Below are 21,701 nucleotides of genomic sequence, written 5' to 3' on the forward strand. Positions count from 1 at the left end.
TTACTGGAACAGGTGGCAAATCCAATATAATAGCATCTATTTTTCTTTGTGTGCTTGTTTATTGTTATTGTAGCTGCTTGAGAGCTTATGTAAACATTTTTGGATATGTATGGTTAAACTTTTAATTGATACCAAAGTGGACAAAATGACCTTTTGTAATTTAAACACTACAAAGAGGAAAGTCTTTAAATATAACGTGGATGATCAAAGTTGTTCAACAAAAGGACAAGTTAAAAGTGAGTTCTTATCTTCAACTATGTTGGCACATAATTCAAAAATAAGTTCACAAGATCTTCCTTGAAAGTATTTTCCCTTCCTTGAATTATAATCCTTTATTAAAGTACACATGTTCTAGTTCAGGGCTGTTCTCTCGGATCTTGGCTTGCAACTCTGGCTCCAAGCGTGTTACAGACATGGAACTAAGCAAAAGAAACAGTAAAATGGTTATATATAACAAGCACTTGAATGTAAAATAAGGTGGATGATGTATCTGGTTAAAATTCCTGGATTGTGGAAAGAGTTTTCAGACCTTTTTTTAACTTATGAAGGAATCACACTCACAGACCAGGGCAAATGAATCCCTACTATAGACTATCTTATTGCCTTTCGAGTCATGAAATGGCTGTTGCTACTACCATGGCGGTCGGAATCTTAGTTGCTTCAGGTTGTTGCTGGCAATAGAAACTTACCTTCCTAAAGGTGTTTTTATTAAATATAATGTATTTGCCTATTTAACTTCCTGATTTTATTCAGTTGAATAAAAGGTTTATTTTTATAAGAGTAACATCCCAGTCAAGTGAATTAACCTGCCAGGTCATGTAAACAGCTGCAATTTCTTAAATACAGTTTAAGCTCTAATATCCCTATGAAATGGAGAGCCCTGATTAAAATCAAGAACTGTACCACACTTGCTGTGCTAGTTTGTAAAGTCATCTCCAGGTAGCCTAGTGACATGCATTTACCCCAATTCTCTATTCTATGCCAGGCAGGGAAACAGATGGTGTCAGACTGCTTGCATCGGATGAGAATTAAGTATTGTTTTCTGGAAGTCGAAAGTTATTTTAGTTGCTCAATATTTTAATGGATTCAGCTCCAGCTTGCATTGTTTAAGCTACATTTGGCAGCTTGTCAAGCTTAGACAACCACTAATAATATGAGAGGGACAGCTTAGTTGAATTTAAGACCCTGTTCATACTACATACTGTAAATTGAGCTAACTTTATTTGTAGGTAACACATCCAGGTTTCATTATGATTTCAGCTATAATGAATATTGTTTCTAAGATAGTTTTCAGTACTGAGCTATTTGTATATTGATGAAAAATTATTTTTGGAAAAATATTAATCAAATTACAAATAAGCACGTATAGTCAAGTGCTGTTCTGTATAACCAAAGGAGTTTCCAGCTGAAAATAAAATAGGCTCTGACTGTATTTAGTGAAGCCATAACCTTACTGGACATGAACATATTGTTTGGACCACATTAGCCTTTTTTTACGAATCATTCCAGTGATTTTTAACTCTGTATTACCAAGCTCGAACTTCTCAGCTTGCAATAGCATGGTTAAACTACTCACCCACACCTCTTGTTCGCTGTCCCTATGTAGCTGCATCTCAAGCTGCTAGGAGTTTGTAAACAAATGAGCCCAATTCAACTATTATTTTACTGATGAGTAACATAGTTATTACTTTTCTGAATATTCTTATGTTTATCACACCTGTTATATGGGAATTAAGACTGTATGCTCTAGGAGGCAGTGACCACTTGTTTCTGTCTTTTTGCAGTACTTTGCATGCATCTGGGAGTGTAACATTAAAGTAAGAATAATGTAACAGGAATACGTACCTTTTTTGAGGAAACAGTGCACAACACAGGGGTGTTGCAAACACAAGACTAGAGGAGACAAAAATGGGTTTACAATATTTAGGGTGCCAAAAGAAAATTCAAAACCCCTAGGTGTGATCTTCTAGGCAGAAAGCTTTTTTTTGTATACAGTGAGGTAAAGTTCCACAAAGTGCTATGTAACCTTTATTTTTCACTGCATTATACCTTATGAAATCATTTACCTACTATGTAGTACTACATGCATCAATACCATGCTTACAAATGTGTATAAAATTATCATTTGATGTCCTTTCAGTGTTTTGCATTTGTGTGCATGACAACATAAAATGCTAGACAACAGCAAATGAACTCTCCATTAACCAAATGTTTCAAGAATTCATCAACCTACAGGATTAGATTCCAATTATTGTTTATGGAAGTAGCAGCCAAAGCATCTTTTCTAATCAAGCTGCTACATGCCTTTTTTTTTTTTGCCACTCCCTTTCTTTTTCCCTCCCTCTGCTTTTCTTGGCAGCTTCTTCATTACTAACGGCTTTTTTTTTAATATGGTATTATCAGTTACAGATATGAAAGTGAAGTAATTGCTCTAGCCTCATTAACTCTCTCAACTTTTTTTTCTTTAAACAAAATTCAAATATTGCTACTTCCTCCAAAAAAACTACAAGTATCTCTTAAAATAGAAATCACTTACCAGAATCCAACTAATCCAACTTGAATGGGAGCACTCATCCAAGGAAATCTCTGTTAAAAATAAACCGCACACAGTGAGTGTGGTATCTTTTTTCCTGAAATTCTTCTATTGTAAGAGACAGATTGCACCTAAAAGACTCTTGGACACGATGAAGGCAAACCAATTACCAGCATACCTTAAAGCTGAGCTCCAATTTGAGAGCCCAATCCCTTTGAAAAGTAGTAAGAAAATTCCCAGTGATATCAATGTAGACTATTATCCTGAGTAAGTGTCCCTTAGAAACTACAATAGGTGGTTGACTTTTTTACTTATGACTTGATCCTGAGTATGCGGGCCATTTCTTTGAGTCACACAAGCCCACAGTAGCTGGCAACACAGCCAAAGTTTGGAGCGGTGCTGCAGGTGCAAGGTGCTGCTACACCTCCTAAAGGCACAGTGAATTTTGCCCAGGCATCCCTAAGAGCTAGGCTGGTTACAGCGCCTGTCTCCTCAGCGACATCAAATGATTTTAATTTACAATTGGAGATTTACTTTGTGAGCAACAACAACTGCAGCCACCAACCATAAATAAGGGAGGTGTCAAGGAAAAATGTAACTCTGCCTCTCTTAGCCCTTTCTCCTGTCTCATGACTTGCTTTCATGTGTAGGAGCTTGCCTCTGCAGCACAGTCTGGTTCACTCCAGTTCTGCAAGAGTTCACCTTTAATGAAAGGAAAAAAGGGTAGAAGAGTTGGGGAAACAAGGCTGAGAAAGCAACACATAACCTATGGATGCATTTTTAGCATATTCCTCGTTACTGCAACTTCTGCAGAACTTGAACATATGCCAAGAAATATGATCATTTTCTTGTAGGCCTTTAAATGATTTAGGAATCCACCACCCCCCACATTAGAATTTTAGTTGAAATTAATTACTAATAAAATAAAACCAGGCCTGTTTAAATGACGCTGTTGCAATGGCCTTCTGTTGCTACAGTAAAATCAGTGTCTCCAGTAAGTAGGACATACGCAACTATGATAACAGGAAGCTGATTTTAAAACAAAACAGCTAATGAGTTAAAAATCAGACATTACAGTGGATGATTTTTTCAACAAAGATGATGTTTTTTTTCTGCAAGAAGCATTTCTCAAGATGTAGAAGTTAGAGGGGAAACTGGTGAACAAAAGATGGGCATTATTGGAGAGTAGAAACAGAAAAAAGAAATGTAGAAAGCTCGCTAGGACAAAGCTTGGTCTGAAGGAAGGTCACAGCAGTGTAAGAGGCATGGAAAACAAGCCTGTGTGGATTAAACTTTCTCCAGAACCTGAGGGAGAAGAAATGATGTAGAAGATTGCTTCTTTTATCCTTTTTTTTCCCCCCTCCAGGAGTCAATCTGTAATCCAGAAATGAGTGCAGGAAGAACTGTGCAATTCAGCAATAACCTGCAACAATAGATAACAAATGGAAAAAGACAGCAACAGCAAGAAGGATAAAGAGTGAATGCAGCAGCGCTCTGCTGTTCTGGCATTCCACTAAACACACCTTGATTTGACTCTGAGCTGAGAGGAATTCACTCAAAATGCTTTACATTTTATAGACTGGGAGAATTCATGACAAGAGATGGTGTGACTGACAGTGGAAGAGATGTAGGACTGTGGCATTGGCAAATATTACACGTATTTGGGAACACAAGTCAAACTCTGTACTGCAAATTACTTCAGTCTCTGAGGATAATTAAGGGAGAGGGATGCTACACATTGCAGTGCGAGTGTGGGACCTCTGATACATAAAAGCCCCAAATACAGTTTTATAACTGAAAAGACTGTTCGAGGGTGTCATGAGAGTAATAGATGGTTTCATGCCTTTAGCAGAGTTGATCATTAATCTGAGAGAGAGAGGTATCTACTAGCACAGACAACATAAACAACATCTATTATTTCATGTGGTGGAGAATTTTTTGCCAAGGTACTTGATCTGAGTTACAGCCTTTATTTTTCAAGAACGTTACCAGGCTGCACTAATCAAGACAGATGGTGAGGTAAAACTCTAACGCTGGGAGGTCAATATTAAGAACTGGAGTTGCCCATGGAACAATGTAAAACAATAAAGCAAAACTCAAATGCAGGCTGTACATCCCTACAAAAAAAAGAGATAAAATGGAGAAGTACAAGACCGTAGAAGAATTTACTGTGTTAGAGATCTATCATCTAACTCCAGAAGAAGGTAGTTCCTGATGAATTAGGATTTAATTTCCAGATGTCTTTATGGCATCTTTAGTGGTTAGTGCAAACAGAGAAAATGGAGAAATAATAATTAAGCAAACAAAAGCCATAAGGAGAACCAGCTTATTTCTAACTGCTTCCTTTCATTGTTGGACCTCAAAATCTTTCAGCTTTCCCAGGCTAGCTATGCCTGTTTTCAAAAAAATGAATAAATGAAATGACAGTTAAATTAGGAATGCATAGAGGACTCTAAGGCATAAGACATTAAAGAACAATGCTTAAAAAAAAGGCTCTCTCTTCTAGTTTTGAATACATATTTTAGTTGCAGACTACGAGACCCCAAGGAACTTGTTTTAAGGATAATGAGGAAATTTCTGGAATCAACTTGAATGTTAATACAGTATGCAGAACAGGAGAGAAACAGTAGCTGAAGCTGTAAGAATAGTAATAAAAATTGAAACTTCAGGGTTGATTGGAATTTTCAGAAGTTTCTATGGAAAAAACCAATTTCTTTCCTTAGGAGGAAGGTTACCTGTAACTAAAATAAATCTATAAACGCTGTGCCTCAGAGCAAGGTTGTTTATGGATCCTCCTGCTGCAGCAGATAAGATAACTTCGTTCTGCACAGAGCTAGTCAAGTGTATGTCAGTAGGGATAATGAACATAGACATTACACAGCCTAATAAAGAACTCCTACACTGCATAATCGCATAAAGGGCAGCCAAAGCCACTGCTGATACCTATAGCAAAAGCACATACGTATAAAAAAATATTTTTTCAAGTCAAGAAATAATTAGATGCTTTTTGAAGCAGTAAGTATGTGCTTGTGTTCTAAAAACATTCTTGAGTCATGTTCTAGCAATAACTTTTGGGAATATTGTCAATTCATACTAATGTTACCATCAAAATGTCCTCGTGCAAAACAACATCAGAACATGGGGGATGAATAGTGCTATATAACCTACATCTTATTTCAAATATCAGAGGACGATAGCCTGCTATTACTGAGACCAGCATTCTAGAAGCATTTCTTTCTATCTTGCTGCAGAACATCATTCTATTTCTTTCATTATTTCACAACCATTTGACTATTTTCTGGCCTTGTGTGTTGCTTAATAGACTTTGGCAAGCATACAAGAATTATTTTCAAGAGTGATGGTGTACAAAGCAAAGGCTAAGGAAAATGAGTTAGTAAAGCATTGTGTGGATGGTGTTGGAGTACTGCAAATGGGATGGTGCTTCTGAAACCTCAAAAGAACATGCAGAAGCTGCTTGTTAAAAATGCAGCTCATTCCTTAATGGTTTTAATACTAATCTCTACAACGTGTTACCACTGACTACCTGCAGAGCAGTGTTTCACCTGAACTCACAGTCTTTGAGGCTGAGGGGGAGGAACAGGTCATGACACAGGAAACGGTCATGATGGTACCAAAGACCACTGAGTAGTCACTGAAGAAATCGCCCATTTTTGCTGATCTGAAAAATTCACAACACCCTTATATTGATTATACCACACAAAAACAATAGATATTTGACTCCAAACCCTGAGAACTCTTGCAACTTCTTCACAAATTTCATGTATTTGCCAGCTGAGTTGATAGCATTTCTGACATTTCTCCCACATCAAATACATAAATACATATAAAATAATCTTTGCTCTAAATTTATGAGGGGTTTTTTTTTCCTTTTTTTTAAAAAAAACCCAAAGGTTAGTGTTCTGGGTAATACATTCTCAAGAACATAACAGTATCACAAGCTGCTTAAAGCTACTCTGCGAACAGGGTATGGGTCAAAAGAAATGAGCAATTAAGAATTGGCCTAATCAGTATAGGGCTCTTTATACTGCAGACAAACAGTGTATTTGGATGCACTGCAGTCTTGTGTCTTTCAGGAGATATAAGCAGCACACACTGACTTCCACTCTATAACTCAAAACACCACATTTCCTGTTTTTACATTCTGAGCAATAGTGTTTTATGTTAACAAGGGGGGAAAAAAAGGAAAGAACTTCAGGAAAAAAGTTTTTAAAATTGGAAGAGACTTGGGACCTCTTCCCAATGCGTCATTTATATATACAGAAGCACTTTCAAATGGCGTAGGTAACTGGGTAATCTAACTGCACAAGAAAAATGAAGGGCAGAAATAATAAGAAATATAATTTAAGTATTTTAGAAAGCTTGATCTTAGACAAACAAAACCAGGCAACTTCCCCTGCTTGTCTTCCCAGTCCCCACCCAAACCACTTTTCCAAGGGAGGGTCTGGAAATGCAGACCATGCTTTCTTTTCCTAACAGGAAGGAGACTATTGTTCCCGGCTTGTTGGGTGGGTTTCACAGGCAGAGACTTTGCCTTGAGCTATGCAAGTAAGTAATCAGTGATATCAGCTGGTGAAGATGAAACTCCCTTTACTGGTAAAGAATTACAGAGTTCCTCATCTGAGTATTATTTCTCTTGTGTTAGACAACCCTATAATTCATTTCATTATTGTTCTTTACCCACTCATGGACACACAGTGCATAATGTTAATTTAGTTTGTATGTTTACTAACACCAGGTGTTTGACTTCACCCTACATTAGCATAAACAGAATACAGGAAATATGTAATCTTTGATGAAGCATGCCCATTCTATGCCAACCCTGCACTTGCTCATCCAGTAAATTTTAAAGCGTCATTTTCAAAAGAGATTTTTATCAACATTGTTGTTTCCAAAGTCACATTGCTACTACAGCGGCTAAGCAAAGCCTCCTTATTGATATCCTGAGAAAAAAGCATTAAAAAAATTTAAGATATTTTTCTAATAAACTGTGTTCCAAATCTTGGTACAAGAAAGGTTTATTTACCAGGAGGAACTCTGCATTTTAAGAACAATTATAAAAATAACAAAAAAAAATCATATTTTCTTAATGTTATTTTACACTGTGATAAAAAGAACCAAGCTATCTCTAAGAAAGGCATAAAGAAAGCGACAGCTGTAAAGCAAGCTCTACAGTGACGTCCTCCCAGGGTGGAGGCACATTTGGGAGGCAAATATGAAGACTGAGAAAATATTTTACATTCATGAAAATATTAACTTAGGATATGAACTACATGTATGTAGATTATCTAAGACTAACCTTTAAAAAGGCTCTCTTTTCCAATGTATTCATTATGAAGGGAGGAATCGCTGCAAATGAGAAAAAACCCCAAATCATTAACCTTGGCGAAAAAGGCACTTGGTTTTAATTTTCTGTTAAGATGAACTAATGCCATAATACAATTTTCACAGCCTTTTGTCATTAACTGAGCTTTCATTTCACATTGGCAATTCAAGATACTGGATTGGTATTTACAGAGGTAAATTCTTCCATTAAGCAAAACTTCTGATTTCACACAGAACTAAACCTGAGATCAGTAATTTGGCACTGGTCAAAGCACCTACTCTTCACTAAACTAATTCCACTCAATCAGAATTTGCTACTATTACTTTGGTATTGGTATCTTTTCTGCAAAAGCATTCCAGAAGCTTTTCTGCTGCACTTCAGTGTAACACAGTGTGGATTATTTCACAGCAGGAGATGTACATTTCTTTGTGGAACTTCTTAACAGAAATGTAAATACTGCCTGCATAACTGTAAGATAATTTGGCCTCTGAGAAGAACTACTTATATAGAATTTAAGCTCTCTTTCACATTAGGAACCGATAATCAGGAGCTGCACATGACTGCAGTTACTCTTACCCATGCCAGGAGCAGCCATAAGAATCCTTGATATAACCACCTGGGTAATTGCCTGCTGAGCTGCCTTTGTTGATTCACCCAGTCTGTTTCCATTCTCATCCGTGACAGGAATTCCAAACTTGAGTTCCCTGTTGAATAAGGGGTAAAAATGAAGCAGTGCCTGACATGCTTTTATTCACCTTTTTTGCCACCTCATCTTTGTCCCCTTAAAATTGTCAATTATAAGAGTTATGGTTTTTATTTTATTTTCTAAGTTAGACCGTTTGTAACAGTCTTTGGCACAAAAATTTCAAAAGGCAGAGAAAGATCTGGGGAAAAATAGGCTGAAAAGTAAACAAACTGAAGATTTGTAACAGCAATCTGCTGCTTGAGCCTGGTCACATGCATTCCAAGGGGGAATAAAGGAGATGTGTTATTTCTGTAGTTGATGGAAGGGAGAGGTTCCTTCAAAAAGCAGTTCAGAAAAGTGGAATTTTCTGGACTGCTCTGAAAGCAGTCTGTCCTTTCTGAGAGACAACACAGGTAATACAGGAAGATTAGTTTCACTGAACTAAAACAGAAGTCTTTGTGAAAATTCCCCTCTGGCATTCTAGTCTGAGTTTTCATTTCAACCACTAAGAACATATTTGAAAGTATAAAAGGATGCACAAAACAAACTACATTTCTGTGACTGTATTATTCTCTATGAGATCTTTTGCTTAAGTGCAAGGTTAGATGTTAAACTCACATTCTGGGGAGAACTTCTAGAGGAGTGAGAAGCAGACAGAAGGGCAGATATATTGAGGGCTGCTGTTACTCTTCTCCTCATCTTTTATAAGAGACAAAATACTACCATGGATTAATTTCATTGTAAATACAAACTTTAAATATTCCCTTTTCTGCCCATAACCTTGTGTTTATAAGAGAATGCTTTTCATTTGTTTCTCCCTGCTTCTATTCTTAGTCCTAGTCAAATCTGAATACATACAAAATTTTGTTTCTGAGAAGGTGCATATTTTTGTAATCTCAGGTAATTAAACAGAAGTGCAGAGCCTGACTTCTATGACTAACTTCTGCATGTGGTATTTGAAGCACCATTTTTGAAATGACTGTATTTTTCCAAAGTGGAGTTTGTATTTTAAGGGTCCATGTGATCAAGTTTTGAAGGACCGGTACTTGGTTTCTAAGACTGAAGAACTCTATGGATACTTACCTTAAGAGAATGAGGATGTTCTTTTTTATACCTGTCACAATCAATCAATCAAAACAAGATCATGCATGAGGTTTTTGCAAGGTTCTGAAACAAGCTAAAGATCTATAACATGCTTTATTTAGTAACTTGCTGATCTAAAAACTCAGTAACATCCCTTCTTCTAGAATGCGTGATCTTTGTTCTTTTTCCTACCTTTGTCTCATTAGTGGAATATTAATGCAGTTAGCAGCAGCAACAGCAGCAAAAGGAACAAACCGTCCTATAAGAGGTGAGACATGCTGTAAAAAACACAGGAGAGGGGAAAAAAAAGAAAAAGAGGAAAAAAATTATTACATAAGCATCTTCTTTCCCAAAGGTCATATTAAAATGCTTCATGTGCTAATGATAGACCAGCTTTATTTCCTTTAAAACTCAGTGAAAACTCAATGGTGGGGCAGAGATAAAACAACAAACAAACAAGACGTTAAGTCATAAATACTTCTCTCAGAGCAAGCAGTGGCAGGAGACTGGCAAGACCAATCTTAATTTAGTAGCATCACTGCAGAGAAGTGTCAGCTTCTGAGCATGCCTGTCAGCCCAACGGCATCACTAAACAGACCTTAACTTTACTGTCTCTGCTGGCAAGGTCACAGACAGCAACATCCATATCAGCTGCTTTGCATCTAAGGGCACTGACTATGGAGGCTATTCATCTAGTCAATGTCTTGTATAATCTGAACTACTTTGCTTAGAATAGTCTCTCAAATAATCTTTTTTTCTTCATTGTGTTGTGCACTTGTTTAAAGGATTTGATTTTTCTGCATTTAAGAGCCGCACCTCCTTACAAGTTCGTCAGCCAGTCTAGTATAGGCGTTCATGTTTGCAGAAGTGATACTGCACCTTAAAAACGCACCTATACAGTTTTGGGATAATGAGTCCACATTGTTGTGATTACACATCCACTCCAATTAACTTTTAAATGCTATTAGCTACTTTGACATGTAAAAAAGAAACTGCAAAAAAGGCAGCTTATTAGATACAGTTTGTGTTAACAAAACACAAGGCTGTTTAATATACATATAAGGAGGACAGACTGTTTGACATGCATATAAAACCATTTACATGGGGCAAAAATAAGGTTGGGATCTAAAGAAGGAAGCTGCCAACGGCCATTACAACTCCATACGGGGAGCTGTGCATAACATGACACAGATATGCAGGAGGAGTAATGAGCCGTTAGCATCTCATAGAACACCAAAGTCTAGGTAAGAATGGAAAAAAATGGCAGCAGTACCTTTGTTAGTGCATTAAGTCCTAAAGCTGTTGCAACAGCACCCGTGGTAGCAGAAACATAGGCTGTTCCCAGCTGGCTAAAACAAAAATAAAAGTGTTTGCACATGCACAACAACTACATTTGTGTCACTTTTGAAAATAATTACATTTTACACATGTAGTTATGCCCCGCCCAAAGTTAAGAAGTAGACCTTTCTGTGACACTGCAATAAGATGTGGATGTAGATTCAAATGGGACACTAAATTAAACACTTTTCTTTCACTAGCAGTAAAAAAATCACACGCAAGCAACATTTTAACATTGAATCAGGTTCTGCATTGCTATCTGTTCAGCATTTTCTCATGTGTCTGAATGAACACCTTGAAGGACTTAGTTCTGTATTTAATTTCCTAATTGCTTAAAGTAATAAAACCAGTTTAGATTTCTAAGGCCATGTCTACAATAGGAATTAAAATCAACTGTACCAAAACCCATACACGCAGACCAGCTATGCTGCAAACACCCAAATCCAACCCAATCTGCCCTAAAACATACTTTACATACTTCCCAGCTAGGAGGTGTCTGTATGTCCTCGAATCCACTGCTTTCTCCCAGACAGCTATAAGCAAGTCAGCCTCAAAACCAGGAAGTCAAGCACTGCAATTCCAGTCTCCTGTTCATGATTTCTAGCTTTCTGCATCTATTCAGTCTCTCTCTTCGCCTTCAAGTAGAAACTAGTACTGTGCAGACCAGTTCCTTGAAAGGTCCTCTTTTTAAATAAGCACACAGTGTGGTGTGTGCTATACTGTAGGGCACTGAGAAGATGACACAGAGAGACACCTGAAGGTCCACACAAAATAGCAACTTAGAAATATCCTGGTATAACACCAAACTGATGAGGCATTTTCAAATAGTTGACTGAGCAACGCAACACAGACTCCTATTAAATCCTACGCTGTTAAATGCTTATGATCAAGGTGTTTAGGCTTATCTTTAATGGCAGAAATGGAGTTCTCGCCTCTATGGTTCTCAGACTTCTCATCTGTGCGTATCAAATTAATAATAAACATAGATGAAAAAACTTATCCCTCTATCACCTCAAACTTTAAAGCCCAACCATGTCTCAGTACATCAGAGAGCAATTTATAAACACATCAAAAGTATCTCGTTCTATGTCTGACCTGACAGTAATTGGGGCATCACCGCTCCTGTTCGTGTAATTTACTATAGCATTGAAGGACTGGTTAATCCACTGCCAGAAAACCACCGCTGGTGTCGTTCTTGAAAAGAGAAACAATTCTCATTATTAAAAATACAGTTGAATCAACAGCACAGAAAAATGACAGCAAATCAAGAAAAGCAAGTGCAAACAGTAATCATGCAAAGGTTCTTGTTTATCTGAATGAAACAATACAGTCAATGAGATACTGTCTTAATATACAAGCTACTTCTAAGAATAGAATTTAAAAGCATTGTAATTAAACAGCAAGGTTCACTTGGGACAAAGGTTTGTTGTAATAACAAAAGCATTATAGCAAACCTCTCTATAAAAAACACACAGAGAAATATGAAACTCTCTAATTTCTAGAATACTTTTCCAGGGTTATCATTCCTTTACAGTCTGCTAGTTCTCTTAAGAAGCTCTGTAAGTGACTGAGAGGTGGATTTTAGGAGACAGGGTTTATCCTTTCAAGTCTTCAGAAAGCTAATATGATGCCATTGTTTTAATAAATCCCTGTGACATTAAAACATTCAGTCACATGTAGAACCAGATAAAAAGGTATTTAACTCCAAAATGAAAAATTATTTTCATGAAAATATCTGCACATTTAAGAAGTACAGGTATAGCACAGAAATTAATCTGGTTCAGTAGAGCATGAACCAGATGACCATTTGTCAAAAAAAAAAAAAAAAAAAGAGCTCCAAGGAATCCTCATAAATTATGTCAGTGCCAGTATACAGATGCCTTAGGAAAAAAAGCTGTTAACTTGTGAGCACGGGTGGGGGGCAGTGAAAAATATATATTCTGTGCAAGTCACAGAGCCCCCATTTAACAAGCTAATGTGGTCACTGTTAAACTGCAGATTTAATAATTTTACAAATGGTTATGCTGATAAGTAACAAAAGTGCTAGTCAATTTGTTTCACCATGTACAGGGCTGTCCTGTGGAGGGATGAATGCTTTTGCTCTCAAACCAGTAGTATACTTAAACAACGGGACAAACTTATGAAAAAGAAATGCACTAAGGACCTCTGGATCAGGAACTTCAACACAAATAGTTGAAGGCTAGGAGGGTATACCAGGGGAAAAGTGTTTCTTTGTGTACTCAGACCACAAACTCTGCGCAAGTGGAGAAACCACTGAAAATGCTGCTCCATCAGAATTTCAGTCAGACCACCAAAACCAACGGTTGCTACTGAAAACTATTTCCTGACCATTAAAATAACTTTTCATAGGACTTTAAAGCTTATACTTAATTAAATTATTTAATAACACAGGCAGTAATGGTAACAGGAATGTGGTTCTCATTGGAGGGCTGATACGGAAATTAAGAGTGCTAAAGAGTAACCAGTAATTGTACCAATTATTCTGTAACAGGCGGGAAAGCAAAGAGGAGATGCTTGAGTAGAAGGTGTGCATCTATCATGAGGCTTTGGTTGTGAAATGGGAAGATACGTTATTTCTTTAAATTGCAAAAAATTCAGGAGATTTGAAAGTTTATTCTTATTCCCTCTGGTTTCCAGTATCTGAATGAGATGCCAAAGTAGCAGTGATAAACTACCTGGATTTTTTCCAACACTACTGCTGTTCTTCCTCCTTTCTTCCTGTGCACATGCAACTCTTTTTCCTGACTCATCTTTCCCTGTTTCCTTGCTAGCGCTATATAGAGGATGTTAGGCTTGCTATAAAGTTCAGGCATGACTCACATTGCCTTACTGCACGCCCAAGAGCCCTCATAAATATAACAATGAATTTGCTTCTTCCAGTGACATGCAGTAAGATGGATGCTACACTGCATTGTCCAAGGACTTCTACACAATCCTGTTGGCACTGCTGAGGGTTTGGTCCAATGAATCCAATGTCTTCCAGACTAATAAACCAGCTAGTTTTGAATCTAAGTGACTCTACCAATAAGGCAAAGAAAAGGTTTACAGCTGCTGTAAGTATTACAGATAATAACAGAACATGTATAAAAGAATAACCAGTTAACACAGTTAACAGGAAGCAGTGCTTGTGAATGGGCAGCTGTACTGATGGTTTTATTCATATTCTTGACTGTTTTTTTTAAACACACACGTATATATGCACCATTCAAAATGGCTGTGCCTTTCTGGAGTGTGAGTCAAGAATTTGTAAAATCTCAGCATCAAAACCTCTATTGTTATTTCCTCTGAACCTCACCAGTTCTTGCTAACAAAGCACTGTGTCACAAAAATATTTCTAACATGGAGTCTACTGACAGATGATACTGGCTTCTGCTGTGGACTTCACTGTATTGGTGATTCAAGAAATATTGAGGAAATGCAAGGATCAAACAGGAGCTGGAGAAACTCGACGACTGATGGACTGAAGCATACTGAGTACTCACTTGGCAGACAGAACATCCTACATGCCAGATCTCTAAGGTTAGAAATTCCCAGGTATCTCCTCCTCCTCTTTGTCCTCCACAAAACTCACCTACAAGGATGGGATTTTGGAACATTCAACTTTCCCAGTTTGAGGAAAAGTGGGATGGTGAAGGAGAGGGACTAAGGGCTTATCTCACAACTACTTCTAGAGGAAACCGTTAATCAGTGTGAGGGAATGCAGAGAAAGAAAAGGAAGCAAAATTTTACATTTAAAAATATTTATTATAAATCTTCTAAAATGCTTTTTTGACAATAACATTGATTTTAACTTATCTAATTTGTAGGCAAATGTTTTATGTGTTATATTGCCATCGCTTACCTATAAAAGGTCATCATACAACCTGTGATAGTCATGTTCATGGGTACCTGAGCTGACATCCGGCCAATCAAGACCATCTTTTCACCAGTGTCTGGGTGAAAGGCTGAATCATAGATATATTTTGCTCTCCACAAGTCATCTTCTGTCAAGCCAGGTGCCACGATACCTTGTCTTGGGAGAAGTTAAAAAACAAAACAAGACAACAGCAAAAAGCACAACTGTTATAAAATGCTGCAACCTCCAGTAACAAATGTGGCATCAAGAGGATTTTGGCATGTTCATACTAAGTTAATCTAGCCGCATAGTTAGCTTGTAGATCTTCAGCTTTTAAATAGACTGGTGAAATAAAAAGAATCAAAACTTCCAGCAGGGCTTATGTTGGCTGAGTTGATATACCCAGCACCAAATTTTTATTTACTCAAACCTGTACTAGATTTTAGAGGTAAAATGTAGAGCTAAAATCTCTGGAGTCATTAGCGTGAAACTTTGAAAATTTACTTTGCAAGTATTTAAGAAACTACTTGCTTCAAACAATGTAACACATAAGAGGAAGTTTTAAACTCCGTTGTCATATTAACTGTTTTCAGAATTAGACACTTTTGTATTTCAGAATACTTAATAGGAGTTCTCAGATGGCATAATTTCCCCATTCATTAGCAAATTTGTTTAAAAAAAAAAGAAGTGTTTCAAGTTCTGAAATAAGAAGAAAGAGTGGTGCGATGAATACAGAGTTTGAAATATTTCCTTTTAAATATATAACCATGTACTTATCATTGACATGGACTTTTCTGGGCTAGCAGTAAAAGTAATCTATGCCATACCTGTAATCATGCACAATTTTTCTTGCATTTTCCAGTTGGGCATCAGATAACAAAATATTCCGGGGGTCTGTTACAGTAAAGAAGTGACTGGCTCGTCCAACAAAAGTGCTTTGATCCCATCGGGGCTCCTTGATATTAATATTTAATGGTATGTCTGCTGACATCTTCAAAAACTCTGTGAAGAAAACATGAAAATTTGCAATTCAGAATTCCACTTATTTCATAATGTATCTATAACCTGCAAGATGAAAAGTGGTTATGCTTAGAGTAAAAAAACAGAGAACAAACACCAAACAACTTCCAGAACTGAGGTTTAAAAGGGCAGGTATATATCCAGAAAGCAGATGATGTCAGATATCATCATGGGTTTTAATGAGGTTAGTATTGATAGAAGTAAAAAAGCAAGAACTTAGTTAAATGTCTACAGAAACGTTTCTCTGCCTGTTTCCCCAAGACATTTACACATTACATCTTTGTAAGAGTACGAGTATCTGATTATGAGGTAGAGGTACATCATATACATGTTCAAATATCTGGGGATGAGACAGATGCAAAGGAAGTATATAAATTTATTAATAAATAGCTGTACTAAATAACAATACACTAATCAGAAGTGTGCTTTATTTCAATGATGAATTTGTGTTTGCTGAAAATATTGTCTTGAAGGGAAGGAGAGAGAAAATATTTCAAGAGGTGCCTGAAGAGCTGCTATAAAGTGTAGTGACAGAAAAAATATTTAATAAAATCCAGTTAACTTCTCTGGCATAGCAGAACAAAACAAAAATTAGGAACAGAAATCCAACAATTTCTTTTAGTAAATGTTGTTTCTCTAAATCCATGTTTTAACAAAACAGATTATATAATGCAACAATTTGCCACATTATGAACACATGACCAGATCTCCTAATGATACCTCAAAGATGGTTGAAGAACTACAATGAAGGGCACTGAACTAACATAATTGTCCATTTATGGGGCCTAAAGCCCAGAAAATGAAAAATTACTTCAGGATGACTAAGTTTACTTCAACACCTAATGAAAGGACAATCCCTGCATAGTGCAAACTGTATGAACTTCAACTTTCTTAAGAGAAATTTCTGCAACATATTCAATAGCCAGTTAAAAAAAAAATCCTCCAAATAATGCTTGTAATTAAAATGTCGTATGTAAATTTGATCTATAAAAATACATATGATCTCACATAGCATTTTATCTGTTTTAATAGGAAAACCATCATCATTATGAGGACAACTGATACATATGGTGTAAGCTGCCACTGAAGAGTATTTTCATTTACCTCAAGAACACCATGAAGTTGTCTGAGACATTTTGGTCAATTTAATGAAACTTATATGATGTAGAACAGGAAAAAAAAAAATCACAAAAAGAAGGTAACTAATCATGCAAAGTGTCTCCATCATAAAAAAAATGTGAACTTCATGGGAAAAACAGAGAGACCATTCATGAAATCTGAAGAAGCTATTGTCCATCTCTCAAATGTAATTATGATCCTTCTCCTCTACCTCAAGTGGAAAAACTTGGAAGTCTTTGGGAAAGTAAACTTCTACAGAAATAAAGGCTTAAGTTTCCTCATCTATCATAACCAGCCCTAAATCGGCAGCTTTAAGCAACAGGAAGGAGGAGGAAACTAATAAATATTTAGAAGGCACTACAGAGCAGCATTTCTAGCAAAAAAAAAACCCCTCAAAACCTCAAAAAAGTCTGTTCTGGAAACTGAGCTAAATCCACTCATAGTTGTACAAGGAGGAGATCATGCATCTTTGTAACATCTCTCACAGGAGCCATGAAACCAACATTTTAAGCAGATGAGGACTGTGTAAAAATTATTCTGCTCTGAACCACTTATCAGTCAGAATTGCTCTTAAGAGTGGAAATTATTCAGGGAAAAGACTGTCTTCCCTGCGTTTACCCAGACCTAGCATTTTTATGCTTATGTATAGCACAAGCATGACTCTTATTTAGGACTTCTCTGGTTATTATTACTGTGATTTAATGACAATGAAAACCTAGTGGCCACATACTATTTTATGGTGTACTCTACGAACACTATGGGAAATATTTGATTTGCTGTTACATCATTTGCCAGGAAGAACTGCCAATGACATTCGGATTGCTGAAATTCTTCCCAATGTTACATGTGCTCATGAAGTCAATAGAAACTGTGTATGCATAAGCATGATGGCACTGAGCACCAGTCACGATTGTAAAGCTGTAAAGATAAGGTTGCAAAAATGCAGAATAACTGCATTATACATGAAGATAAGCAATGTTTAAAGAGGATTTGGCAAGTACGTTCTACTCAGCACTGCCGAATATTCAAGACAAAGTCCCACATGTGGTAATGAAGAAAGCAAAGTAACCTACTGCTAGTACCCCAAATTTTGAGAACCCAGAATGGATTAAATAAATAATAATGAAGGGTTGTCCTTCACAATCACAGCATAATTAACAGCTGAATTATGAAAATGTCATATCTCAGCTAGTATTACTAAATAAGTTTGTTAAAAATTTATTAGAAAATCCTAATTTGGTGCCACTCAATAGAAATGTCCATCCTATTGTACATTCACTGGTAATTAAAGTTTCTTTAAGTTACATAATCAGTTTCTATTAAAAACCCAAGGAGTTTGTTTTCATCAAATGAAAAGAAACAAAACAAAGCATTTAGGATGTTTATGTATTATTTTTATGTTTAGCTTGTATAATTTATGATAGAATAGTGAAAAAACAAAAGCATTAAGTAAGGAAGATCTCTGCTTTCCACCAGACTCAAGCTCTTCCTTGAACAAATAATCTCCAATTCTACAGAACACATCTTATTATTAAATTTTACACAAGCTAAATCAATGTGGTTAAAAATCACACGAAAATTATAACTACACAGATATTTCTGTGTCCTGCTCTCTAAATTTTCCTGACATCAGGAGAAACTCAGAGCTGTACTGGCAAAGCAGAGCTGTTTGCCTTCGCAGTATAGAGAGCAATTGTGTAAAACCAAGCTGTGTTTCTACTGATATTGCTGAATCCTGGAAAATCATGAACTGACAGCACAGGCTGCAGGTAGGACACCAGTAGGATTGCTTTTTCTTTTTCCTGATAAACTGTATTAAGAGCTTAAATGCTCAATTAATCCTTTCCAGACAAGTTTAAAATTCCCAGTTTCTACTCCAAGTCATCATGTGCAAAGTTATTTCAAAGACTCCGAAATCAGTATACGCTCTCACAGCTTTTATTGCAATAATTAACAACCCCCAGCTATTTGACAAAAGCATAAATCATTCTGAATGCTTGGATAAAGGAAAATATACTGAAGTATTCCCAAAAACCGGTACTGTTAAAAACACGTGATCATCTGAAATCACAAAGCCAGGGTTTTCTCTCTCCATCCAATGCAGTGCTCTTTCTGTATTAATAAGTGAAACCAGAACAAATGATGAAATAAAGCCAGTTTCTACTAACAAAAACTAAGCCCTTCTTACGACCACCACCAACCTTACTGAGAACTGAGCACACAGAGCTGGATTTACCCCTTTCTCAAGAGCTAAAAAGCTCTGTTCACTTGGCACTGACCCCAACCAGCAGCTCTTAACCCCTGGGTATAATGAAGACTCTCGCAGCGCAGTGTCTTCTTTCCCATCAGGTGTGCACTACATGGAATATGAGCTATTTGGTGCAGTAAGTTATTGCATAATTTTAGTTTAATACTTTCAAACGGTACTGTGAGGTGCAACAGAAGAATATGCGGATTGTATTTGGTGAGTGTTATGAATAAAAGCTATTCACTCTATAGTGTTTTACCTGTTAAGAAGGTGATCCGCTACTGCACAGAAATAGCTGCCAAACATGTGTTTCAATGATTAAAATGAACATTGATAAATTTATTTAATATTATTAGATCCGACCTACTGAACACACTTTCTTGCTCTTTCACTGTATCATTTTTTCCCTAGCGGCCTTCAGTTTTTCTTTGGTACAAGAGACCTCAAGAAAAACATATTGCTCCAGAGGTCTGTTCATGTATTAAAATTTGCAGTCATTAACTCAAATAAGTAAGCATTAAGCAAGTACACAAGGAGCATCAGCACTGATGCTCCAACTTACAGTAAATACAGTCGTGATTCAACTACCCTCAGATCTTGAAGTTTCGCCATCAAGTTAGGGAAGGTCCTAAAGCTTCCCAGGATACTAGAAGGCTAATAAATGTGGTACAGTAGTGTAAATTATTCTTCTCCCCCTCCTTTCACTACCATTTCCCTCACTGTTAAGTTCATTATTGTACGGCAGCTTTTATTAAGGTCTTTACTACATGCTGAGACAGGATTTTCCTACAGTGAAACAATAAATCTTACAAACTTCAAGAAATTAAGGTGCCGTAGCAATGTATCATTTACCAAGCTAACCCTGAAGCATGAAGGCATTTGTATCAGAATTATAAATAACTGACATTGGACCAGTAAAACCTAACACTAGTTCTTTTTGCAGCTTACTCCAAAGACATTCAGAGGTGTTACCAGCTTTTCAGCACTGTTAAGGAGCATCCTTCTCCCCACACACAAGTAAAAGAAACAGACAATTTTCTCAAGACCAGAGGTCAAGTCACAAATGACAGCAGAACCTAGACCTCCTGACTTGTGCTGTAAGTACTGCTGATACAGCAAGACACAAGTTATTATTTCACAAAAGTAACGATGAGAGATGGAAAGGCGCTGGGTAAGAAGCAGAGAATTCATCCCTCACTTCCAGTTGAATATTCTTGTCTTTCTATTCCATGTTCCTGTTTGCTGTAAGTACTTCCACAGTTATGAAACAGTTTAAAACACCACAGTGTGGAGACACCTGTGGATTAGTAGGATTATTTTCACGTGATATATTTCTCACCAAGCATGTTGCAGAATGAACACAGACCATGGAAATGAAAAAAGACTCAGGACAGATTTGGAGAACAGAGTTCTCACGCAGAGCGCCTGAATAGGAGACGCTCCTTAGGTTTCTTTTCCTTTTCTTAGTACTATACCATTAAAGACATCCTCCCATGAACAGTGATGTATTTGAAAAAACAGACCATCTTCTGGTCTAAAATGGTAATGGCTGGTTTTGCAAAGCAGTACCCTATGAAAGCATTTATTCAAAAATTCTTTTCCACTAAAAGAAAAAAAAATGTGCATCAGGGCTGGTAAGATGTTCTACGAATGCTTCCCTATTGGTATATTATTTGTAGAAAAGTCCAAGTTTAAATATATTTATAATTAAATTATCAGTTTCATTAAGAAAGATTAAAAACTGCTTAGAACAGCTTATGTTAATCTGTTTAAAGCTGTCTAATGAATGCTTAATAAAGCAGTTCATGAACAGAAGCTCTTTTCTTTCTTTTGACTATATATTAGTGTATATACTACTGTGTTGTCTGTGAATTGTTTTTATATACTTACGATACCTCTGTCCACAAAATCAAGTCCTTTAGTAATAAGAAATCTAAGCAATAAGGATCTGCCTTCAATGCAGATGGTTCATGGCTGAATTCAGGATTGTTTCACTCTATTTCATTTAGCCTACCCCGGCAAAGGCAGATCTATAGAAAATAGAAGGCTTACCACTTTCACATCCTATCTTTATCTCCTCCCCACTTGATCTACTCTGTGTCGACTCTGATGCTCCTTGAACCATGTGTGCTGATACAACTTACTAACCTCGCAGAAAACTAATGCAGCAGAAAGAAAAGAGAGGCCAGCTCAGTCTCCTGGATTACTATGTTGAATTGGCACAGTAGAAGGGCTGGGAGCAGGAAAGGTCTGCACTCCCATGCTCCTTCAACAGACTAACCAGTGACCACCTTGGGTTACCATTTTGCTGAAGTTCAAGATCTGCAGATGCAGGAGGAGCTAGGTGTAACGCAAATTTTGAAGGCTAGCCTTAAATCTGCAGGGAAGGCAATGAACAAGAAACATAAAGCATAGATAATTTTAAACGTTTTGGCTTGCCAGAGATTGGAAGTCTACATTACAGACCAAGAAAAT

At 36.8% G+C, this 21,701-nt stretch overlaps 1 protein-coding gene across 6 annotated transcripts; it reads right to left on the bottom strand.

The window, feature by feature from the left end:
* Positions 1–303: 303 nt before the first annotated feature.
* On the bottom strand, positions 304–15,836 carry SFXN1 (sideroflexin 1). 6 transcript variants are annotated; one of them, XM_059825174.1, is made up of 11 exons: positions 15,667–15,832; positions 14,893–15,016; positions 14,344–14,350; positions 12,079–12,166; positions 10,919–10,994; positions 9,838–9,923; positions 8,454–8,581; positions 7,851–7,900; positions 2,537–2,586; positions 1,846–1,893; positions 304–419 (listed from the first exon to the last, which is right to left on the bottom strand). In XM_059825174.1, exons 1-11 carry the CDS (start codon positions 15,828–15,830, stop codon positions 323–325), a joined length of 918 nt encoding a protein of 305 aa, XP_059681157.1. In that variant the 5' UTR covers positions 15,831–15,832; the 3' UTR covers positions 304–322. The 6 variants fall into 6 exon arrangements, 4 of the variants coding, with proteins under 4 accessions (XP_059681157.1, XP_009810903.2, XP_059681158.1 ...); XM_009812601.2 differs by lacking the exon at positions 14,344–14,350 and having other exon boundaries at positions 12,079–12,177; positions 14,846–15,016; positions 15,667–15,836; XM_059825175.1 differs by lacking the exon at positions 14,344–14,350 and having other exon boundaries at positions 12,079–12,175; positions 14,964–15,016.
* Between the last annotated feature and the right edge of the window lie 5,865 nt (positions 15,837–21,701).

Source organism: Gavia stellata, chromosome 16, assembly GCF_030936135.1.
Source record: "Gavia stellata isolate bGavSte3 chromosome 16, bGavSte3.hap2, whole genome shotgun sequence".
NCBI lineage: Eukaryota > Metazoa > Chordata > Aves > Gaviiformes > Gaviidae > Gavia > Gavia stellata.